Genomic DNA, 19909 nt, shown 5'->3' with positions numbered 1-19909 from the left:
TTTCTGGTTGGTTTTTCTCGTGGAGATCCTCAGCTGGATTTGCCTGTGCTCAGAGAGCCACTTTCTCTTTGTCATGACTCAAAAATCATAAAATAAAATAAATTTTGACTGCGACAATAGTACAACCTAATCAGATTAATTTAATCTCCATTGTTTTAACTGAGGGGTTTCACTGTTGGTTCAATCTGGTTTCACATAATGAACTTATCTAAAATTAGCACTTTTGCATTGAGAATATATGATAAAAATGGTTATCTGTTCCATATATTACCATAAATCTGTAGGGAAGGAATATATATAAAAAAACACCTACTTAGATGACATTAAAGGATATATTCTTATAATGAACAAATGAAATTTCAAAATTTCCCCTCTTCCTCTCTAGAATTACACAGCCTGACAAAAACATATAATAAAATACGTACAGATAAAATAAAATAAAATAAAATAAAATAAAATAAAATAAAATAAAATAAAATAAAATAAAATGGATAAAATAGAGGTTTACATTTTAACCAGCGAATAAATAAATTTTCCTGGTTAAATGATTTTAATTTCATTTTTAATTCCCCAAGGAAAATGGCAGCTAGACAAATGTTTTTGTGATTTTTCTGACCTTGTCTGTGAAATTTCCCCAAAGTTTTGCCACCAAATAATTCTGGTTTAGCTTTTTGCTCTTTATCAATTGATCACTGGCTCGCATCTTGCTAAACAAATGGCAGCTGAACCGTGGTGAAAATGAGAGGAGGATTTGAAATCCCATCATGAAAAGAGGAACCTTTGAAAGAAGCAACAGTGCCAGAGGTGTAGGATGTGGGTTGTTCATATTTTCACAAAATTCCCAGAATCCCTGGGTTGGAAGAGACCTCCAAGACCATCGAGTCCAGCCCAGCCCCAACTGAACCCTGGCCCCCAGTGCCACATCCAGGCTTTGTTAAACACACCCAGGCATGGGGACTCCACCACCTCCCCGGGCAGCCATTCCAGAACTTTCTCACCCTGGCTGGAAAAACCTTTTCCCTGCTCTCCAGCCTGTATTTCCCCTGGTGCAGCTCGAGGCTGTGTGCTCTGGATGTGTCAGTGCTGCTGGAGAAAGAGCCCAGCCCCACCTTAGGATTTTGGAATGGCACAGATAAAAACATTGGGGGTGCTGTGACAGGGGCTGGACACGAGCCCAGGGGTGCCCAGGGGGGCAAGAGGCCCCTGGCAGCTGGGCTGGATGGGGAATTGTGTGTGCAGCAGGAGCAGGGCAGGGATTGTCCCTCTGTGCTGGCTCTGAGAGGCCCCTCCAGGGCTGGGCCCAGTTCTGCTCCTGCAGGAGAGCCCTGGAGGGGCTGGAGCGTGTCCAGGGCAGGGAACGGAGCTGGGCAGGGGCTGGAGCCCCAGGAGGGGCTGAGGGAGCTGGAAGGGGCTGAGGCTGGAGCAAAGGAGGCTCAGGGGCCCTTGTGGCTCTGCACAAGTCCCTGCCAGGAGGGCACAGCCGGGGGGGGGGTCGGGCTCTGCTGCTGTGTCCCAAGGGGAAAGGAGGAGAGGAAATGGCCTCAAATGGCACCAGGGCAGGCTCAGGTTGGAGACTGGCACAGAAAATTTCCCTGGCAGAGTGGTCAGGCCTTGGGCTGAGCTGCCCAGGGAGGTTTGGAGTCACTGGAATTGTCCCAGAGCAGTCTGGATGTGGCCCTTGGGGACAGGGCTTGGGGTAATTCTGGTGCTGCTGGCATGGCACTGGATGAGTTTGAAGCTCTCTTCTCACCTTGATGATTCTGGGATTCTGTGATCACAGATAAGGGAGTCTTTTAAATGTTCAGGCTTGATGAATCCATATTTTGGTGGTGGTGGTTGTCACAGTTTCTGTGTTGACGGGGATAACCAAGCTGACCTGTAACAGGGAATATCACAGCCAAGAACCTTTAAAACAGAGCAGACATATTCTACACCCTATTTTAAATTCCTAGATGGGTTGTTTTTATTTAAGGAACTTGTTCATAACCTTCAGTGCATAATTTGCATTTTTTTCAACAACTAAACCATGTGTGTGGTGGACAGGGCACACCATGGTGTGTGATCTCACCCAGGATCCCACACAGCTTAGCACTTCCCATGGGATTTCACCTGAAAGGCTTCAGCAGTACAATTCACACTGACCTGTATTTATTTAGGATATTCCAACTTCAAATGCACACCTGTACCAGGTAATTAACATGTGTAATTCTCAACCTTCACATGTACTGCGGCAGTTGATTTTCATGGAATAAATAAACTTGGCATCTTTCAAAACCTCTGGCCTTGCTGTAGAGGTGCAAGAAAAAGACAATTTCAGCTGTTTAAAAGTTCTAGGTCTGGTCTCAGGTCATCAGAACTGCAGGGAGATGGGCACATTCATCCCTCAAGGTATCCCAGGTTTCCATCCTGGAAAAGTGTTGTTTCCAAGGAAATAAATCACTTATTATCCATGCTGAACATAGCCTACAGTCAGAACAAATTATTTCTCACAGCACAGCAGGTCCTCAACACACTTTGCAGTCAGATGAGGAAAGAGGAAAACTTTGGATCTGCTGTAAATTATTTCAGATCTAGCAGTGAAGGACACACAGGAGGAACTTTGTAGGTGAACACAATGATGGGGAGAAGCTTGTGGAAGTTGTATCTCACACAGGTGGATTTTCAGGACGTGGGAATTTTATTTATGTCACATGGGAAGCTATTGTGGAATGGGAGAAGTCTAAACCAGGAAAGGAGCAAAAAAAAAAACAAACAAAACCCAGGGATTGATTTGAGGACAAAGAGGAATGAGATGCCAACAAAGAGCAGAAGAAAGCAGAGCTATGGGGGTCAGGGCAGCAGCTGTGGAAAGGTTAGACTGTGACCTTTAGGGGTATAAAGAAGTGAAAGATGTGTTTGGATTAATGAAAAAGAAATTAAAATGGCCAAAACAGCAGAAAAGAAATAAGATTTTTTTTATCCCAGAATTTTTGAGTGGGTCAGGTGAGAAGGACTGTGAGCAGGAGGAGAATTGGGAAATATTAATTAATAAACTGAAACTCTGGACTGGAAGAAAAGGTGGATTTTGGAGATGCTGTGGCACCAAGCTGACCAGAAGTGTGAGCTGTGCAGCAAATGGAGCAAGGGAACAGCTTTTCAGAGAGAGTTTTTACTTTTGGGAAATGCTGGGTTTGACAGGTTGTCACCAGAACAGTGAACGGAGGAGTTTTCTGCTCTGCCACTGAGCTCCCACCTGGACTTTCAGCAATGCCATGATCTTAACCCCTTCTGAAATCTGCTGCAATTGAAGATATTCACAGCCCTGCTCAGCTGCTTTTTGCCACCACTTATCTTCAGCACTTACCTACAAAATATGAATTCTGTTCAAACAGCACTAAAATAGAATATAAACAGCACTAAAATAACACAGAAAGGTCTAATAGTTACACATTTCCCATCAAGTCTGTTTTCCAATGAAAATGGAGTCTTTATTAAATATTACAGGAAAAGTACGGAGGGTTAGAGATCAAAAAGGTTGATTTTTCCACTGGAAGAATGATCTCTTGTGGGAGATGCAGTTGATTTCCTCATTGTGCCTAAACTAAATTTCCATTGATGCATCGAGCCTTATTACAAGGCGACAGAAAATAATTGGGGAACGGTGGTATTTTTTGTTCTCATAAATCAGGCAGCTTGGAAAACATCAAAGTGCCTCCTGAAACCCACAGCATCTGTAAAACTCACAGAAAAATAAGGTAGAGGAGCTGCTGAGCGTTGTAAAAATAAGTTTGCGGTGTCCTGAGCACAGTCGGAAAAAATTCTCCACAGAGCAGGAACAATGTTCTATTCAGGCTGATGGCTCCAGTGATCAAAGCTGGAGCTTCCCAACTGTAAAAGGTTGCAGGAGCTTTGGAGATGACATGGGATCATAAAGGAGCAGCCATAAAGATAAGGGATGTGTAAATAAATCAGGAAATCAGGCTCCTTTGAGGGTGAGGAAACGCAAGGGCTTTGAAAAGCAGCGTGAGATTTTTTCTCTTGTTTGGGCACATTATCACTGCTGTTATGGAGGTTCCTAAGAAACTGCAAGAAAAAGGAGGACTTTTCAGAAAAATGAGGAGGGAATTGTGTTCCCAGATCCCACCAAGCAGGACAGGCTGTCCCTCCAAGTGTCACTTGTCACCAACCCAACCCACGTGGCCCTTACAGTTGGCTGAGACTTTTCAACCATAAGCTTTAAGGGCTGAAAATACAGGTTTAGATTTTAAAAAAGAACAAACCCCACGATTTTAAACAGTAAAAAAATTGTACTATGGCTTTGTGGAAGTAAGATGTCACAGTCTGTCACTCCAAGGAATATTTTGTTCCTCACCTGATTTAAATGAGTCACATCTGTGCAAACTTCAAAAGGAAAGGCTCAGTTTTGGTTTGACCAAACAACCAGAATGACCTTTTTATGTCTTGTTGTTTTCTTTTTTTTTTGGGCTAGAAAAATTTAAACTTGTTTTTTCTTTTTTTTTTTCTTTTTTTCTTTTTTTTTTTTTAATTTTGTTTTGATATTTCTGGTTTGGCGAGAAAATCCAAAAACATTGATGTGCACCAGTACTTTCATGCTATTTCCTCCCTTTCAGAAGCCACAGTCTCTGCAGCAGACTGAGGGGTCTGTGTCATGGAAATTGGCAGGGATCAAGCAATTTGGGAGAGCAATGAGGAAAACAAAGATTCTTTTCCCTCTGATTCCTTGGGAGTTTATCTGGAAGACGCAACAGAGCAGGGCTGTGTAACCTCCCAGTCAAGAAACTCAGGAAACAGCTTCTTCTTAAAAAAATATCAAATTTTTGCAGATATATGAGTGACAATAAGCTCCTGTACAATGTTAGCATGGTGCTGATGGAAAGGATAAATAATTAACCTGGCTTATTTGAATTTCCATCACCTAAGAGTGAAGGGATACAAACCAGCCCATGTCTTTAAATCCATGGGCTAATTTCAGCTTGGCTTGGCAGGTGAACAGAGGCTTCAGAAATTATGTTCCAACAAGCTCCAGGAAAACAGGGAGCTCTGTAAGTCAGAGAGGATTTATTAGTGCCTTTCCTGAGAAGAGGAAATCAAGGGGGACCAGCCTTAACCCCATGAGAATCCCCATAGAGGGCAGAAAAATGGAAAAGCCTTTGGATGGAGCTCGTGTGTTGTTACAACCCTTGGTCCACCAGATTTCCCCAAATTCAAACCCAGGTTTGGAGCAACCTGGGGTAGTGGAAGGTGTCCCTGCCCATGGCATGGATGATTTCTAAGGTCCTTTCCCACCCAAACCATTCTGGGATTCCATGAATTTGCTGTTAGCCCAAAATACCCCGTTAAAGGACACGGCTGAGGCCATTTCCACTCGGAACTCCCCAGTGTTTCTCACCATTAATCTTTGATTTTTCTCTCAATCCTCACCTAAAATACCAGCACATTCAGGAGTGTGAAGGACTTCATACGAACAGAATGGAGTTTTACCAACCAGCAGCTACTTTTGCTTCACATTTATTAATTTTTAAATCTCTTTGGCACTCCACAATTCCAGTCCCAAGCAAGCACTGGGGCTCAGAACCTCATAAACCTCAGGAAAAAAGCATTCCCATGGACAACACTGAGGTTCTTTCCCATTTCTGCTCTGAAAACACAGGTATAACTAAATACTTCCTTCTCCTCTGCACGGTCAAATCATTCTGGGATTCCATGAATTTGCTGTTGGCCCAAAATACCCCATTAAAGAACATGGCTGAGGCCATTTCCACTCAAAACTACCCAGTGTTTCTCACTATTAATCTCTGATTTTCTCTCAACCCTCGCCTAAAATACCAGCACATTCAGGAGTGTAAAGTACTTCACATGAACAGAATGGAGTTTTACCAACCAGCAGCTACTTTTGCTTCACATTTATTAATTTTTAAATCTCCTTGGCACTCCACAATTCCTGCTCAGAGTCCCAAGCAAGCAATGGGGCTCAGAATCTCAGAAACCTTAGGAAAAAGCATTCCCATGGAGAACACTGAGGTTCTTTCCCATTTCTGCTGTATAAACACAGGTATAACTAAATTCTTCCTTCTCCTTTGCATGGTTCCCCCTCTAAAATGTGCAGGAGTGGAAAAAAGGGCATTTTTCCACTCATTGCAAGGAGAGTAGGGAAGCTTGGCACACGAGTGAGCTATGTACTGGAATTTGGGTGGGTCTAGGAAAAAGCACAGACTTCAGTGGAAAACATATATGGGTGTGTGTGTGTATGTGTGAGCAAAAGCCTTTTAAACCTTAAATTAACCACATCCATGGATTGGTCAGGAACAAAATTAAATTAAAAAAAAAAAAGAGAGAGAGAGAAAGCTGCCCTGACAAAACTTTTGGGCAGCACTGAGGATGAGTAACCCTACACCAATGGGGAAATGTCACTGATATCTTTAATTCTTGCCTGACCACCTCAGGGAAGCAGGTGAAAGGCTTTGGTTTGTAAATCAGAATTTTGGTATTTTAGAGGACCCCCATGATCACTTCTGTCCCCTCTGAGGGGCAGCAGGGTCGGGACAGGAGTGGGGACAGGGATGGAGGTGGGGACAGGGTGTGTGAGCCCCAGGGTGACCCAGCCCACCTTTGGGAGGTGTTTTAGCAAAGGCCTTTGCTCTGAGAGCACAGCCCCAGGCAGTGGCTCCTGGGCCTTGGGGAGGTGTCCCAGACTGGGCATTTGAGGAAATTATTTTATTTCAAGGTCTAGAGAGTTTATTCAGGGTAATAATGGCCCAAAGGGGGACATGTGTGAAAGATGCATCTACAACTGACTTTAGATAGAGCAAAATCTCCCACATCAATGTTTTAGGTTTGCAACTGCTTGTGCTTTACAGAACTGGGAATCACAGAATCTTCTGGGTTGGAAGGGTCCAACAAGGACCATCAAACCCAATTTTTAAGGGAATGATCCATCCAGGGACTGAAACCCCAACCCTGATGTTTTTAGCACCAGACTCCAACTAGCTGAGCTTACACACCATGGGATGATATTTTAATAAAAAAGTACTTTAATAGATACTTTTAAATAAAAAAATACTAATATTTAAAAATACTTTTTAATTTTAATAAAAGTATTTTAATAAATCTCTGACTTCTATGTAAGTGCCCATAAATGTTTGCCCATGAAATATCACACCCTGAATCTATTGGACACTCTTGAATTTTCTTTCCAGAATTTAAAAATTTCTAAGTTTTGTTTAGGTGAAGTAGCTTCCAAACATTTGTTTGAGATGAAGCAGAGCTTGCTCTCAGTTTATCAGACTTTGCCAATCAAGGGAAATGGGTGATTTATGCGATTTGAAATCTTTGTAGTGCAGAGAAAATGGGGTAGGAATGAACATTTTTGAAGATGTTGTGCCCCTCGAAGAGAATATTGCCCACAATTGCTGTAATTCACTGTAAAGCAATTAATTATCAAAAAATAAGTCAGTTATATGTGCCAGTAACATCATCTGTGCTTTGCCTAGGAGAAAGAGACATCCAATGTAAAAATAATTTAGGTTTGTGTGAGAGAAGTGGGTACTTTGTCTCACAGGCTGCATTTTGTCAGCATGAGAGAAGACTTTCTTTTTGAAAACATTCTCCACAGTGTGAACTTGTTCACACAGGCAGGGCAATGCTTCATAACCAAATAACTTCCGGAGAAAATCAGCTTGCAACAAGTTTTAAGATGAAACCCTGACAAACCCATCCTACTTTCTTGGCAGTGTGCTTTGTGTGATGGCAAACATCCCTCCAAATTCACTGCTGTGTCCTGGCCTTGCAGAGATGACAAAAATTTGGATTATTTAGAGGGTTATTCTGTATTTATCATTGCTCTGCCTTCATAAGGCAGCACAAATCAGCTGCAACAAACAGGTTAAAAGGATCCAGGAATTCTTTTATAGGAAAAACTTTACTCCAATAACAGCATCCACCTTCCTGCTGAGTCAAGGTGTGCTGTTTCCCCAGTTGATTTTGTCCACATTAGGAATAAATGAAAAAAAGGTTACAAATATACTTTAAATAATTTTTTCCCCTTACCAGCTTCATGGCCTTTTGCACCCCACCATTACTTTCAATATTATTGAGATTTTTAGATATTTAAAGGCACAGGAATTTTAATATTTTGTGGTGGAAAACTCTTCTCATAGCCTGAGATTTAGTGGCTGCACAGAGATGGAAAATTTGAGGAAAATTTTGAACAATTGAGCAGGTTTATCTCTGCAGAGTATGTGCACACAATATTTGTGGGGTGCTCACGGGTAATTAAAGCAATTCTTAATGAGCTCGTGGTGTGGGCTAAAGGAGAGCTGTGATTTACTGGAAATGTGATTTTTGGGGAGAAAGCAGAGCAAAATCTCACCCTGCAGGGAGCCTCACCCCCATGGCCACACCTCCACCCAGCTATGGGAGCCCTGGTGTGCAGTGACTAATTAAAAACAAACCCCAACTTGACTGGGACACAGAGCAACCACAAATTGTTGATTAAAAAGAGAGCTGCTGAGCCCCAGGATGTGTTGCTGTCCTGGTGGGGGTGGGATACAGACAGGAGATGATGCTCTGGGGGTGTTGGAACCTGGTGGCTGATGTTGGGTTTGGGGTGTCAGGGGATCTGGCGTGAAAAAAATAAAGAGGGGCACAAACCACTGTAAATTGTCTGCTCTAACTGGTCTGAAATGACTGATAAATTGTCTTTCCTGTCTCAGCTGAGAGTCAGGGAGAAGCAGCAGCCCTGGGGAAGGCAGCCTGCAGCTGTTTTATCCAAATTTTTGAACGACCAGCAAAGCGCTAACTTTTCTCCCTGCCGTGGCTTGGCATGCTCCTCTTCATTTTCAACCACCTGCTGACAATTGAAATTAAAAATCCAGAGGAAATGTCTGTTTTTGGGTTTGTTTGCTTGCTTGTTTTTAAACAAAAGCAGATTTTTTATTAGGCCAAGAAATGAATTTGGAGGGAAAAAGGCAAGCAAACAAGAGAAGAAAGCAGAGCCGTTTTCTGTTCCACTAACCCCTCTTCAGCTCTGAAACAGATGCAGCAAATTTCACACCAGCTGCAGACTGGCAAACCAGTTGCTCTGAGTTTGACTTTATTATTATTATTATTATTGCTGTTGTTCAAAGTGATGAAGTGATGGGTGAGTACTGAGGTTAAAAACAAGGTGCTGTCCTTTATCTGCTGTGGAAGAAGGGAAGTGAGGACACAGCCTATGGTGAGCAGGGAATGACAGTCCCAGCAAGCTGTTCATGGAATCATGGAGTGGTTTGGGTTGGAAAGGACCTTAAAACTCATCCAGTGCCATCTCTGCCATGGGTGGGGACACCTCCCACTGTCCCAGGCTGCTCCAGCCCCAGTGTCCAACCTGGCCTTGGGCACTGTCAGGGATCCAGGGGCAGCCACAGCTGCTCTGGGAATTCCATCCCAGCCCCTGCCCACCCTGCCAGGGAACAATTCTTTACTCACATCTCACCCTATAAGCCCTCCTTTAGCTTAAAGCCATTCCCCGTGTCCTGTCCTTGTGAAAAGTCCCTCTCCAGCCCCCTTTAGGGACTGGAAGCTCCTTTAGGGTTTCCCTTGCAGCAGTGCAGTCCAATCCCTTTGTTCTCCTGCTGACCTGGGAGGGAATTCCCTTCCCCTTGAACTTTTTCCAACACAACCTCAGCAGTAATTAGCTTCAGACTAATTATTTTCTATCTTGTTGCCTAATGAAGCTGCCACCCTGTGACCAGAATACTGAAAAGAAGCACAGACACCCCTGATTTGGGTACAAAACCATGAAACTCTGGGCACATGAGCTCGTGCAGGAAGATTTCAGCTGGGTAATTCTTGTATTTGAGGGGTTCCCAGACGAAGGGAGGAATGATGAATCTGACTCCATGTTCTCAGAAGGCTAATTTATTATTCTATTCTATTCTATTCTATTCTATTCTATTCTATTCTATTCTAATCTATTCTGTTCTGTTCTGTTCTGTTCTGTTCTATTCTATAATAAAATATCCTAAAGAATAGAGAAAGGATACAGACAGGAGGCTAAAAAGATAATAATGAAAACTCCTGATTCTTCTCAGAGTCCTGACACAGCTTGGCCCTGATTGGTCATCAAGTCAAAACAATTCACATGAAACCAATGAAATGACCACCAATTTATTTATTGTTTATCCACCAATTTATTATTGGATAAACAATCTCCAAACACATTCCAAAGCAGCGAAACACAGGAGAAGCAATCAGATAATTATTGTTTTCCTTTTCCTCTGAGGCTTCTCAGCTTCCCAGGAGAAGAATCCTGGGCAAAGGAATTTTTCCAGAAAATATGACAGTGACAGGTAATTAATACCAGGCAGTATCCAGAGGCAGAAATCAAGGGAAAACAATGCCTTTGGGGCAAAAACCTCACCCACCTTGAGCCCAGCCCTGGAATCAGCCAAAAAGAGGCAGCACCAGCCTCTGTGTGTTCCTTTTCCCTGGGAGCTGTGCTCCAGCAGCCAGAGCAGCTAGCTGGCCAAGGGCCTGTTCCTAAAAAAGGAATTAAGTACTTAGGAAGGACTTAGGTAGGCCTGAGTTGACGAAGTGAAAAGCTATTCTGCAGAAAATCCCTGCCCAGCTCCTGTTTGGTGCTGGAATGTGTCCAGGTGTCTTCATCCCTGACCCTCACCCTGCTGGATGTCCAGGCATGCCACAAAACACCTCATGGATTAATTGATCTTGTGTCTGAGCAGGAAGAGCCAAAAAAATGAAAAACATGAGGCATTCCTTGGCTTGCCTTCAATCTTCTCCCAGCACATCCCCTGCTCTCCTTCTCCACCTCCCTCCTCCTCCTCAAACCTGCCACTTGTGTTCCCAAATCTGGTCGTTGGAGGTGAAGCTGAGACTCTTCCTTGAGTCTGAGGCTTTGTTCCCACATTTCTGACTGATAAGGAGCTGGGAAGATGGGGAGACCTTGCACTACATGAAGCTTTGCAAAGTTTGAAATTTCTGAAAACAGAGTTGTTGCTGCCTGTGCCAGGGGGTTGGAATGAGATGAACTTTAAGATCCCTTCAACCCAAACCCTTCTGTGATTCTGTGATTCTCTGATGTGATGGAGAGGTCAGGAATGGTGGTGTGAACCTACAGGGAGATTTTTGCTGAAAATAAAGCAATTATGCTGCAAATAAAATAATTATGCACTCAGCTACACATTTCTCTTGGTGTGGGGTAAGCACTCTTGGTTTGGAGCTTTTGATTCAGAAAACGGGAAGGGGAGAGGAATGGAATACAAAACAAAATGAGGGAAAGCAGAATAGTGAGTGATACCCTTGGGGTAAAGAGAAATACCTCCAGGGAGGAGGAATGACAGGATTTAGCTGTTCCCCAAGGTCATCCTGGAAGGGGAGAGTGGAGAAATAGTGGCAGAGACTGCAAAACAGGACAGCAGTTAGTGTTAAGCTCTCTGAAACTTTATTCCTGGCTTTGTAGTGGCTGTTAAGCTCAGCTGGGATAGGACATCACTCCTGTATCAGCTCCTTCTCTGTGCTGAGGTGTTTGATGTTCCCACAGCAGCCCCAGATGCGACTGGAAGTGGAAGTGCAGAGTATGAGCTCAATAAGCAAAAATGCAACAATAAATGTCCCTTTCAGCCCTGCAGAGCAGCTCTGGCTCTACCCAACTTCCCAGAAACAGAGAGGGCAAGATCCCAGGAGTCTGTTCAGACTTGTCTGTGCAGAAAGAGCCAGGGATGGTTTGCACAGCAAGAATGAGGAAAGGGTTTGTAGGTGGGAAGAGCATCACAGCACAGGCAGGTTCTAAATGCCTAGCTGTGCTTTCCCAGTGTTTGAAAAGATTTTGGAGCAACAATGTGCAAGCCAGGGTGGCATTCTAAAGTATTTTTTACTGCCCTGCTGAAGAAAAGCCATTCATAAAAAAATTAAAAAAAAAAATCAGGACAGGTTTCTGGGGAACCTTTCTCTCTCTGGTTTTGTTGGTTTTTTTTTTTTTTTTGTTTTGTTTTGTTTTTTTTTTTCCAGCTGAGCACAAAAAGGAGAGTTTTGTGATGTGGGGAGTTGATTAATTTCTTCCTGAAAGAACACTTTTATGTACTTGAAGGATGTGCATGGCCAAGCCCCTGCCCATCCCCAGAGCCCAGGGCAAGGCTGGAGGGCAGGATTTTGGGAGGGTGGATGCTCCCTTGCAGTGTGTGAACTGCTCACATCCTTGCAGGATGTGCTTTTTCTCCCCTTGGAGGCCTTGGGAATCACTGGGAGCTTCTCCATTAATTTAATAATCTTTGAGTCATCTTTTGCCTCCATTCTGCCTTCTTGGTTGTTTTTCTATTTCTTTGCATCAGTGTAGCTCCAAAGGCTCCTCTGTGTAAAACCATAATTACTGCAAATCCTTGCACCCTGTCCTGGGGAACGACAGCATTCCTGGACAAATCTCCCCCAGAAACAACACCCATGAGACTTCTCCATCTTTAACCCATCTTCCATGGCCAACAGGTAGAGACAGATGGATTTGGTGTTTTGCTTCTTTACCACTATTTTGTGAATGGTGTGAGTGATGTAAAACCCATCTCTGGCTTTAGCAGAGCACCCCTCAGCCCTCCCTGTGCTCCCCAGGATGTTTCCCTGCTTTCACCTGCTCCTGGTTCCCAAATTGGGAAGAGTGACCATTCCCAGGGCTGCTCTGTGCTGATGGTGGCTCCAAGGTGGCAGCCGCAGGCAAACTTTGGGAGCTGATTTTGACTTGAGGGTGTATTTATGGTTCTCTTGCCTCAGTCTTTTTGTGGTAAAAGCCAGAAATGTGTAAGTTTACCTTTTCAAGCTTTTCTGTCACCACTCCCTGGTGGGTCCTAGCACTGAAGGGCTCCTTTTGGAGCCCCGTGTCCAGCTGTGTGGCTGTGCCAGAGGCAAAGCACCCTTCTCCAGCCTCCCCTTGCCTCCCTCCACTGCTGTGAATTCCAGAGCTGAGCCATGGAGGAGGATTTTGCTGGCTGACAGCTGTACAGCATAACCTGGTGCACAGCCCAGGGGGAGGAGGACGTTCATGCTACGCGGAGCACTGAGAATTCAGGAGGCACTTTTGTAACCTACTGAACCACATCAGACCCAGGAAGGATCTGAAGATTATGCAGCCCTCCTCAATGTTTTCTTTCCTCACCCCCTGGCTTTTCATTTTCTCCTTGCCAAGCCTTGCTAATGGTTTTTTGTGTGCTGCTTGAAAAAACAGCTCAAGTTCTGCCCCCGTCTCGGAGTGGCAGCGAAGCATGCGTGAGGATTTGCTCCAGTGGCAAAGCCACATCTGATTGAGGGGAAAAAAATTTGAAAAAAAAAAGGAAAACAGCTGAGGCCCTTCGAACAAGTCATGCTCCTGTAGGCTTTTAATCACTTGTGTCTGCCAAGAGAGATCTTGCACAAGCAAAGCTGGCTCCATGCAAGAGGAACATTTTTGCGTGTGTGCAGGCTGGCTCCCTGATAATGTGCTCCCTGGAAGCAGTGGCAGCGTGCTGCTTACACCCCTGGCTGCTGGAATTACCTTAAGGTCAAGGTATTCATGCTTGGTGGCTTGGTATGTAGCTCTGTGTTTTATTGGCTTTGTCTGCGCTGCACTTGGAGGCTCCTCTGGCTGCTCCAAAAGGGCTGGTGAGGAGAGGAGGTAATTCAAATTTAGAATGCTAGACAAGCCTGAGACAATTTCGTTTTCTTCCCTCTTGGAGTGTGTTACCTTAACTTTGCTTCAGCTCAGTTTTATTTGCATCTCCACTTTGATTTACAGCAATTAAAAGTAATTTATTGGTGTAAAATCAGTGAGGGAACAGACAGAAGTTGTTCCTTTAATTTAAAAATGTATATTACTCTATTATTTAAGCTTGCTTGCTCATATTAACTCACTGTGGTAGATGTGCTTTGTGATTTAGAGTGAGCACAAACCAAACCAACCAAAGTATTTTGGCTGGGGTTGATTTTCAGGGCAGAGAGTGTGAGGTGCCTCTGTAAGATGGGAAATAGCAATACAGGTGCTATAATGTGGTTTTTTACACACACAGACACCCATAAATAATTTATTTTGGGATATTATAGTGGTCACTTCAGTCAGGAAGCAGTGGGGAAGTGGGGGCAGGAGAGGATCTTCATCTGAAGCCTTTTTTTTTCTTTTTTCTCCTGGTGGTTTCATCAGAGTTTCTTCCCCCAAGTGATTGCTGCTGGCTGCTGCCACTGATAAGGGAGGCAGCGTGACAGATCCTCTCTTCCCATGTCACTGTGGCAGAGAAGGGAAGTACTTCTGCAGGGAAAGGAAACCAAGAGGAATTTCCCTGGGGAGGAAAAGAGCACTAGAGGAATTCAGGATCACGCAGGAAAGAGTGATGTGAGAGAAGAAAAAAAAAAAAAAAAGAAAATAGGAAGCAAATCAACACAAAAAAAATACCCTGCCGCCAAAAAAAGCACCTGGATTTGGCTGGGATCCATCTCAGGAAGTGGCTGTAAAGCTGAGTAACTTGGTCACAAATCAGGGGAGGACACAAAACGTGATGAGAGAGCTCTCAAAAAGCTTCATTCACCTATGGCAGGCTCCAAAATTTCCCCCTATGCCACATGTGGGATCAATATTACACATGGGACAGGGAGATGGACAGTGAGGAGCAGCCTTGGCTGGGAGCTGGAGCAGCCTGGAGTGTGCCAGACCAAAACTTCACTTTTTAGCTTAAAACCTGAAATGGCAAATTTTACAGCTCTGTTGGTGCAGCCCAGGGAAGAGACTGTGCCTTGAAAATTCCTTCCTCCCTCCCATCTTTTGGGGGGAACTCTTCTGCTGTGGCATTTTGGTGTCGTGTCTGTGGTTCTGTCCTTCAGCAGGTCTGGGAATGTGGGAGGCTGCTGCAGCTTCAGGATTATTTTCATCTGGGGCTCTTGGACAGGGAACAGCCTATCCCAGGGCAGAGCAGAGACAGGGCAAGGAATCTTTTCCTTCCCTGGGAGGGTGGGCAGGCCCTGGCACAGGTTTTCCAGGGAAGCTGTGCCCTGGATCCCTGGCAGTGCCCAAGGCCAGGTTGGACACTGGGGCTGGAGCAGCCTGGGACAGTGGGAGGTGTCCCTGCCATGGCAGGGGTGGCACTGGATGATTTTAAGCTCCATTCCAACCCAAACCATTCCATGATTGTTTAACTGTTGTTGTTCCCACTGCATCTCACACATAAACCAAGCCCTGGTGCAGGATCTGGGTCTCCTGGGCATGGCAGAGCCATGGGGAGTGTGGAGAGCTGAGTGCCCTTGGGCCATCCCTGCCCTTGGACATAACTCTGGCCCTGCTCCTCCAGCCCAAACCCACCAGCTGGAGCTCCAGGGTGGGATGGTGGAGCCTTGGCTGTCCCCATCCCTGTGACCTGCAGGGCAGGAGGAGCTGTCAGCCCTGGGAATTGCTCCCAGGAGCAGCTCTCCAGGTGGGCTGAGCTGGGGATGGGATGGGGACGTGCCTCCAACACTGGAGCTGAAACCCCAAATACCTCTGGCACAGCAGGGAAAATCATTCTGACAGGGTGCAGGTGAAGTTTAAGGAGAGGTGTGCTTGAGAGGGAGAGGTTTACTGATTTCAGAACAGACTTTTGGGACTGTTTGAAATCAATGTCCTATCCAGGGACAGGCTTGGTGTGGGGGAATAGACTTTTGGGCATGTTTTAAATCCATGTTCAGTCCAGGGACAGGCTTGGTGTGGGGGAATGGACTTGTGGGCATGTTTTAAATCCATGTCCTATCCAAAGATAGGCTTGGTGTGGGGGAATAGAGCCTCTTCCCTAAGGAACATGCACTTGCTGAAGGATTTCCCTTTAGAGGCTGCACATTTTTGCCTCCCCCTGGCAGCAGTGCTGGCTTTGGGCTGGCCTGAGGAGCAGTTGCATGTACAGTCCTTCCCAGCCCCCACATTTCCTCCCGTTGTTCTTTTTCAGATCACTTGAAGGTTTTTTCCTGTTTATTATCCGGACATGCTGCGCTCTGTGTGTTGATTTGACTGTCACATAAGGAATCTCCTACTGGGGTCGTGGATGCACTCCTTTCTTACATAAATATGTATCTGTGGCAATGGTTCAGGGCTGTGGAGAAGAAATGTTGGTGATTAAACCAAAACTGGAATGAGCTGCAGTTGTTAATGAGGGCTAAGTTTAATTACCCTTTCCCAGAAAACCTGCAACTGTGTGATGAGTACAGTCACAAACAAAAATTCTCCTTAATTGACATAACAGGAAAAGTACTTCAGTGAGCAATTATGCTGATGTCCTGGGCTGGCACATGTGTGTCCCACAAATATATCTTGTACTTCCTGCAAAATTCTTTTAAGTAGCTATAAGGAAGACATTATTTTTTTTTTTCTTTTAGTTTTTTTTTTTTCCAGCAGTTGGCGAAAACTAATCACTAACTTGGAGGCTCTTTTTGAGGAAAACAATGGGACAAAACAATGCCTTTTTGTGAGACCTGCCAAAGCACAAAGGATGCATGGGATGTTTTTTTTCTTTGTTGCTTTTGTCAGCAGGAAGTTTTGTTGTTGGGAACGACTATAACATGCACTGTCCTTGCTCTACGTAATCTCTGTCTGGTCCTGTGAGCAGGATCCTGCTCCTGCCTCCTCCAGCTGGCACGGGCAGGCCTCTGCCTTGCCCCGGGGGCTCTGCCCAGCCCCTGTGCCTGCACTCTCCTTCTCCATCCAGCCTGGTGCCCAGTAAACAAACCCAGGGGTCTGGTGCTCCAGTTGCAGGGGTCGTGCAGGTCAGGGCCCACGTTTAGAATGCTGACTTTGTGAATTACTTTCTTTTTTTATTTTTTTTTCTTCCCTCAGACAGCTTAAAATTTAGGAGTGCTATCCAGGGCAGGCAGCTTCAGAGTGTTGCACCCAGGTGTAAATATTGCAGACCTCGCCTTTGATGTGTTCAGGTCTGCTTTGTTTCCCTCTAGGTTGGTTGTAGGTCCGTCACAAAGAGCCAGATCCGACTGAGTAAATCACTTGTGGAAGTTAATTGTTCCCAGTGAAAGCTGGTCTGGCTCATTCTGCCTCTGTCGCAGGAAGGGACAGAGGTGGTGAGCTGGATCTGCGTTCTGAGCCCAGCGACTCTAATTCTGATCAGATGTCTCTCTTCAGGGCATTAAAGAAAACCTGCTCACTAATCAAAAAGAGCCTCTTCTCTAGAGAAACGTAAGGAAAAAAAAAAAAATTAATGCCTTTTACATAAATAAAGTACTGATATAAAATTTCAGCTCTGACAAATTTCTTTTGCAGGCTATCATAAAAGAAACCTACTTCTCCGTACTTGGCAGGCACCAGAATCAAAGAATGATTTTTTTTTTCCTGGAAAAAAAAAAAGACTGTCAAATTATTTGTGATGTCAGATACTGTACAGTGGTAACTTTATATTCCAGCTGTTTTCATTCCCTGCTGCCGTGTTTAGATGATGCTTGTGCTTCTCTCCATCAACATTTTCAAATACTCCTTGGGGTCAGCTCTGGCTTCATTAAGCAGCAGCTTCCTTTGTTTTCTTCTCTCCCCAGGACTGAAGCAGTGAGGATGGAGCCCACGAAGATCAACATGTCCCGCGTGGCCCTGGTCAACGGCGGCATCGACAGCGCCATGCTCAAGGCGCACAAACCGCGTGTCATGTCCAAGAGCGGCCACAGCAACGTCAGGATCGACAAGGTCGACGGCATCTACCTGCTCTACCTGCAGGACCTGTGGACCACGGTCATCGACATGAAGTGGAGGTACAAACTCACCCTGTTCGCTGCTACTTTCGTCATGACCTGGTTCCTCTTCGGGGTGATCTACTACGCCATCGCCTTCCTTCACGGCGACCTGGAGATGAACAAGTTCTCCCCGAAGCGGGAGCCGTGTGTGAAGAACGTGGATTCCCTCACTGGGGCGTTCCTCTTCTCTCTGGAGTCCCAGACAACCATTGGCTATGGATTTCGTTTCATCACCGAGGAGTGTCCCCATGCCATCTTCCTGCTTGTGGCCCAGCTGGTCATCACCACCCTGATCGAGATCTTCATCACTGGTACCTTCCTGGCCAAGATTGCCAGGCCGAAGAAAAGGGCAGAGACCATTAAATTCAGCCACTGTGCTGTCATCACCAAGCACAACGGGGAGCTTTGCCTGGTGATCAGAGTGGCAAACATGAGGAAGAGCCTCCTGATACAGTGTCAGCTCTCTGGGAAGCTTCTCCAGACCTACGAAACCAAAGAAGGGGAGAGGATTCTGCTGAACCAAGCCAGCGTCAAATTCAACGTTGACTCCTCTTCAGAAAGTCCATTTCTCATTCTGCCTTTAACCTTCTACCATATTTTGGATGAAAGCAGCCCTCTGAGAGACCTCACACCTCAAAACCTCAAGGAGAAGGACTTTGAGCTTGTGGTGCTCCTGAATGCCACGGTGGAGTCCACCAGTGCTGTCTGCCAGAGCAGGACTTCCTACGTCCCCGAGGAGATCCACTGGGGCTACGAGTTCGTGCCTGTGGTTTCCCTCTCCCCAAATGGAAAGTACGTGGCGGATTTCAGTCAGTTTGAGAAGATCAGGAGAAGCACAGATTCTACTTTTTACAGTGTGGACTCTGAAAAGCAAAAGCTGGAGGAGAAATACAGGCAGGAGGACCAAAGAGAGAGGGAACTGAGAACAATGTTGTTACAGCAGAGTAATGTTTGATTGGATGGACAAAGTATTCTGAATGATCCTTTTTCTGCAAACTGAAAAAAGAACTTTCTGTGCTGTATGTCTGCTGTGAAACCAGAAGTGAAGCCCTTTTCAGGATTATTTCCTTTTCAGTCCTATTTCAGCAAATAGCTTTGGTGTACAGTAAATCGACCCCTTTGGCTGAGTTGTTAATCAAGTATTTTGTAATTAGGCAGGATTTCTTTGTTCCTGATCATGACTTAGCAAAACTGGGTTTGTGTTAAACCTCTGCCTGTTGCCACCACTGAAAGCAGACACGCCACTTTCCGTTTGGAAAGTGAAACTGGACTCACTGAGCTGATTCCCTCAAATATTTATTTGACGTGGTTTTACTGTGAACATGCAGGGGAAGCACACAGCACTGCTAGAGGAAAACGTGCTCCTTTGAAATGTGTACCTTTAAAATGTAAATTCTCCTACCAGGGATCACCTGCATGGGGATTCCTGGCACTGAAAGTAAGTTGATTGAAGAGACAGATGGTTGGATGTGGGAAGAGCTGCAGGGAGGGGTTAAACTCCTTAAGTCTGGAAGGAATGTGACAGAGCAGTGCTGGGTGGTGGGGAGGAACACTCGCTCTCTGTCTCTGCTGCTCAGAGCTCGTTCTGTGATTATTTTGGGATCACTCACTTTTCTTAACCTTGCTAATGCCTGATTTATATCTGATAGCAAAAAGGGGAGATGAGGGCAGGACAAACACAGGATCACAACAGTAATCACCTAGGGTTGTAGCTGGCTTTGAGACACCGGATTTTTATCCAATGTAAATAGTTTGTAACAGCAGCATCTAACAATACAATTCTACAGATTGCTTGCTTTGCTCCAGACCGTATTTAATTTTGGTTAAAAGAAAGCTGTGTAATGTCTGTAGACAATATTTACTTTTTCTGGCAGCCATAAAGGACAAGCATTCCTTTCATCCAAATCAATTTTGGTCTACTAAAACCATTCCATTAATAAATGAATTTAATTTGAGCAGTTCCTGATCTCTTTGTGGCATGGGGAGAGGGTGAGGTACCCCAGAGATGTTGAAAGAGCTGAGTGCTTGGGGGAGACATTTGGCTCTGGCACAGAGCCCTGGGAATTCTGCAGGTCACTGCAGTGGCCAGAGGACAGGTGACAAACCAGTGGTGTCCACGTAACATCTCTGTTAGAGAGGCCTTTATAATGGGAATTTGAAATTATTTTTTAATGGGAATTTGAAATTATTTCTGACTCGTATCATT

At 44.9% G+C, this 19909-nt stretch overlaps 1 protein-coding gene across 3 annotated transcripts in view; it reads left to right on the top strand.

Annotated features, from left to right (window-relative positions):
- Positions 1-19658, top strand: part of KCNJ15 (potassium inwardly rectifying channel subfamily J member 15) — a 34933-nt gene extending 15275 nt beyond the window's left edge. For 2 of the 3 annotated variants that reach the window (XM_059466815.1, XM_059466816.1), the window contains exon 2: positions 17512-19658. In XM_059466815.1, the coding sequence (XP_059322798.1) occupies positions 17512-18658 (1147 nt within the window). In that variant the 3' untranslated portion in view covers positions 18659-19658. Of the gene's footprint in view, positions 1-16957; positions 17159-17511 lie in introns of those variants that run through there. The other variant, XM_059466813.1, reaches the window with a different exon arrangement.
- Positions 19659-19909: the final 251 nt, after the last annotated feature.

Source organism: Ammospiza nelsoni, chromosome 2, assembly GCF_027579445.1.
Source record: "Ammospiza nelsoni isolate bAmmNel1 chromosome 2, bAmmNel1.pri, whole genome shotgun sequence".
In the NCBI taxonomy this organism is placed as follows: domain Eukaryota; kingdom Metazoa; phylum Chordata; class Aves; order Passeriformes; family Passerellidae; genus Ammospiza; species Ammospiza nelsoni.
Note: the sequence above shows the minus strand (reverse complement) of the source record. Positions and strands in the feature narration are given on the sequence as shown.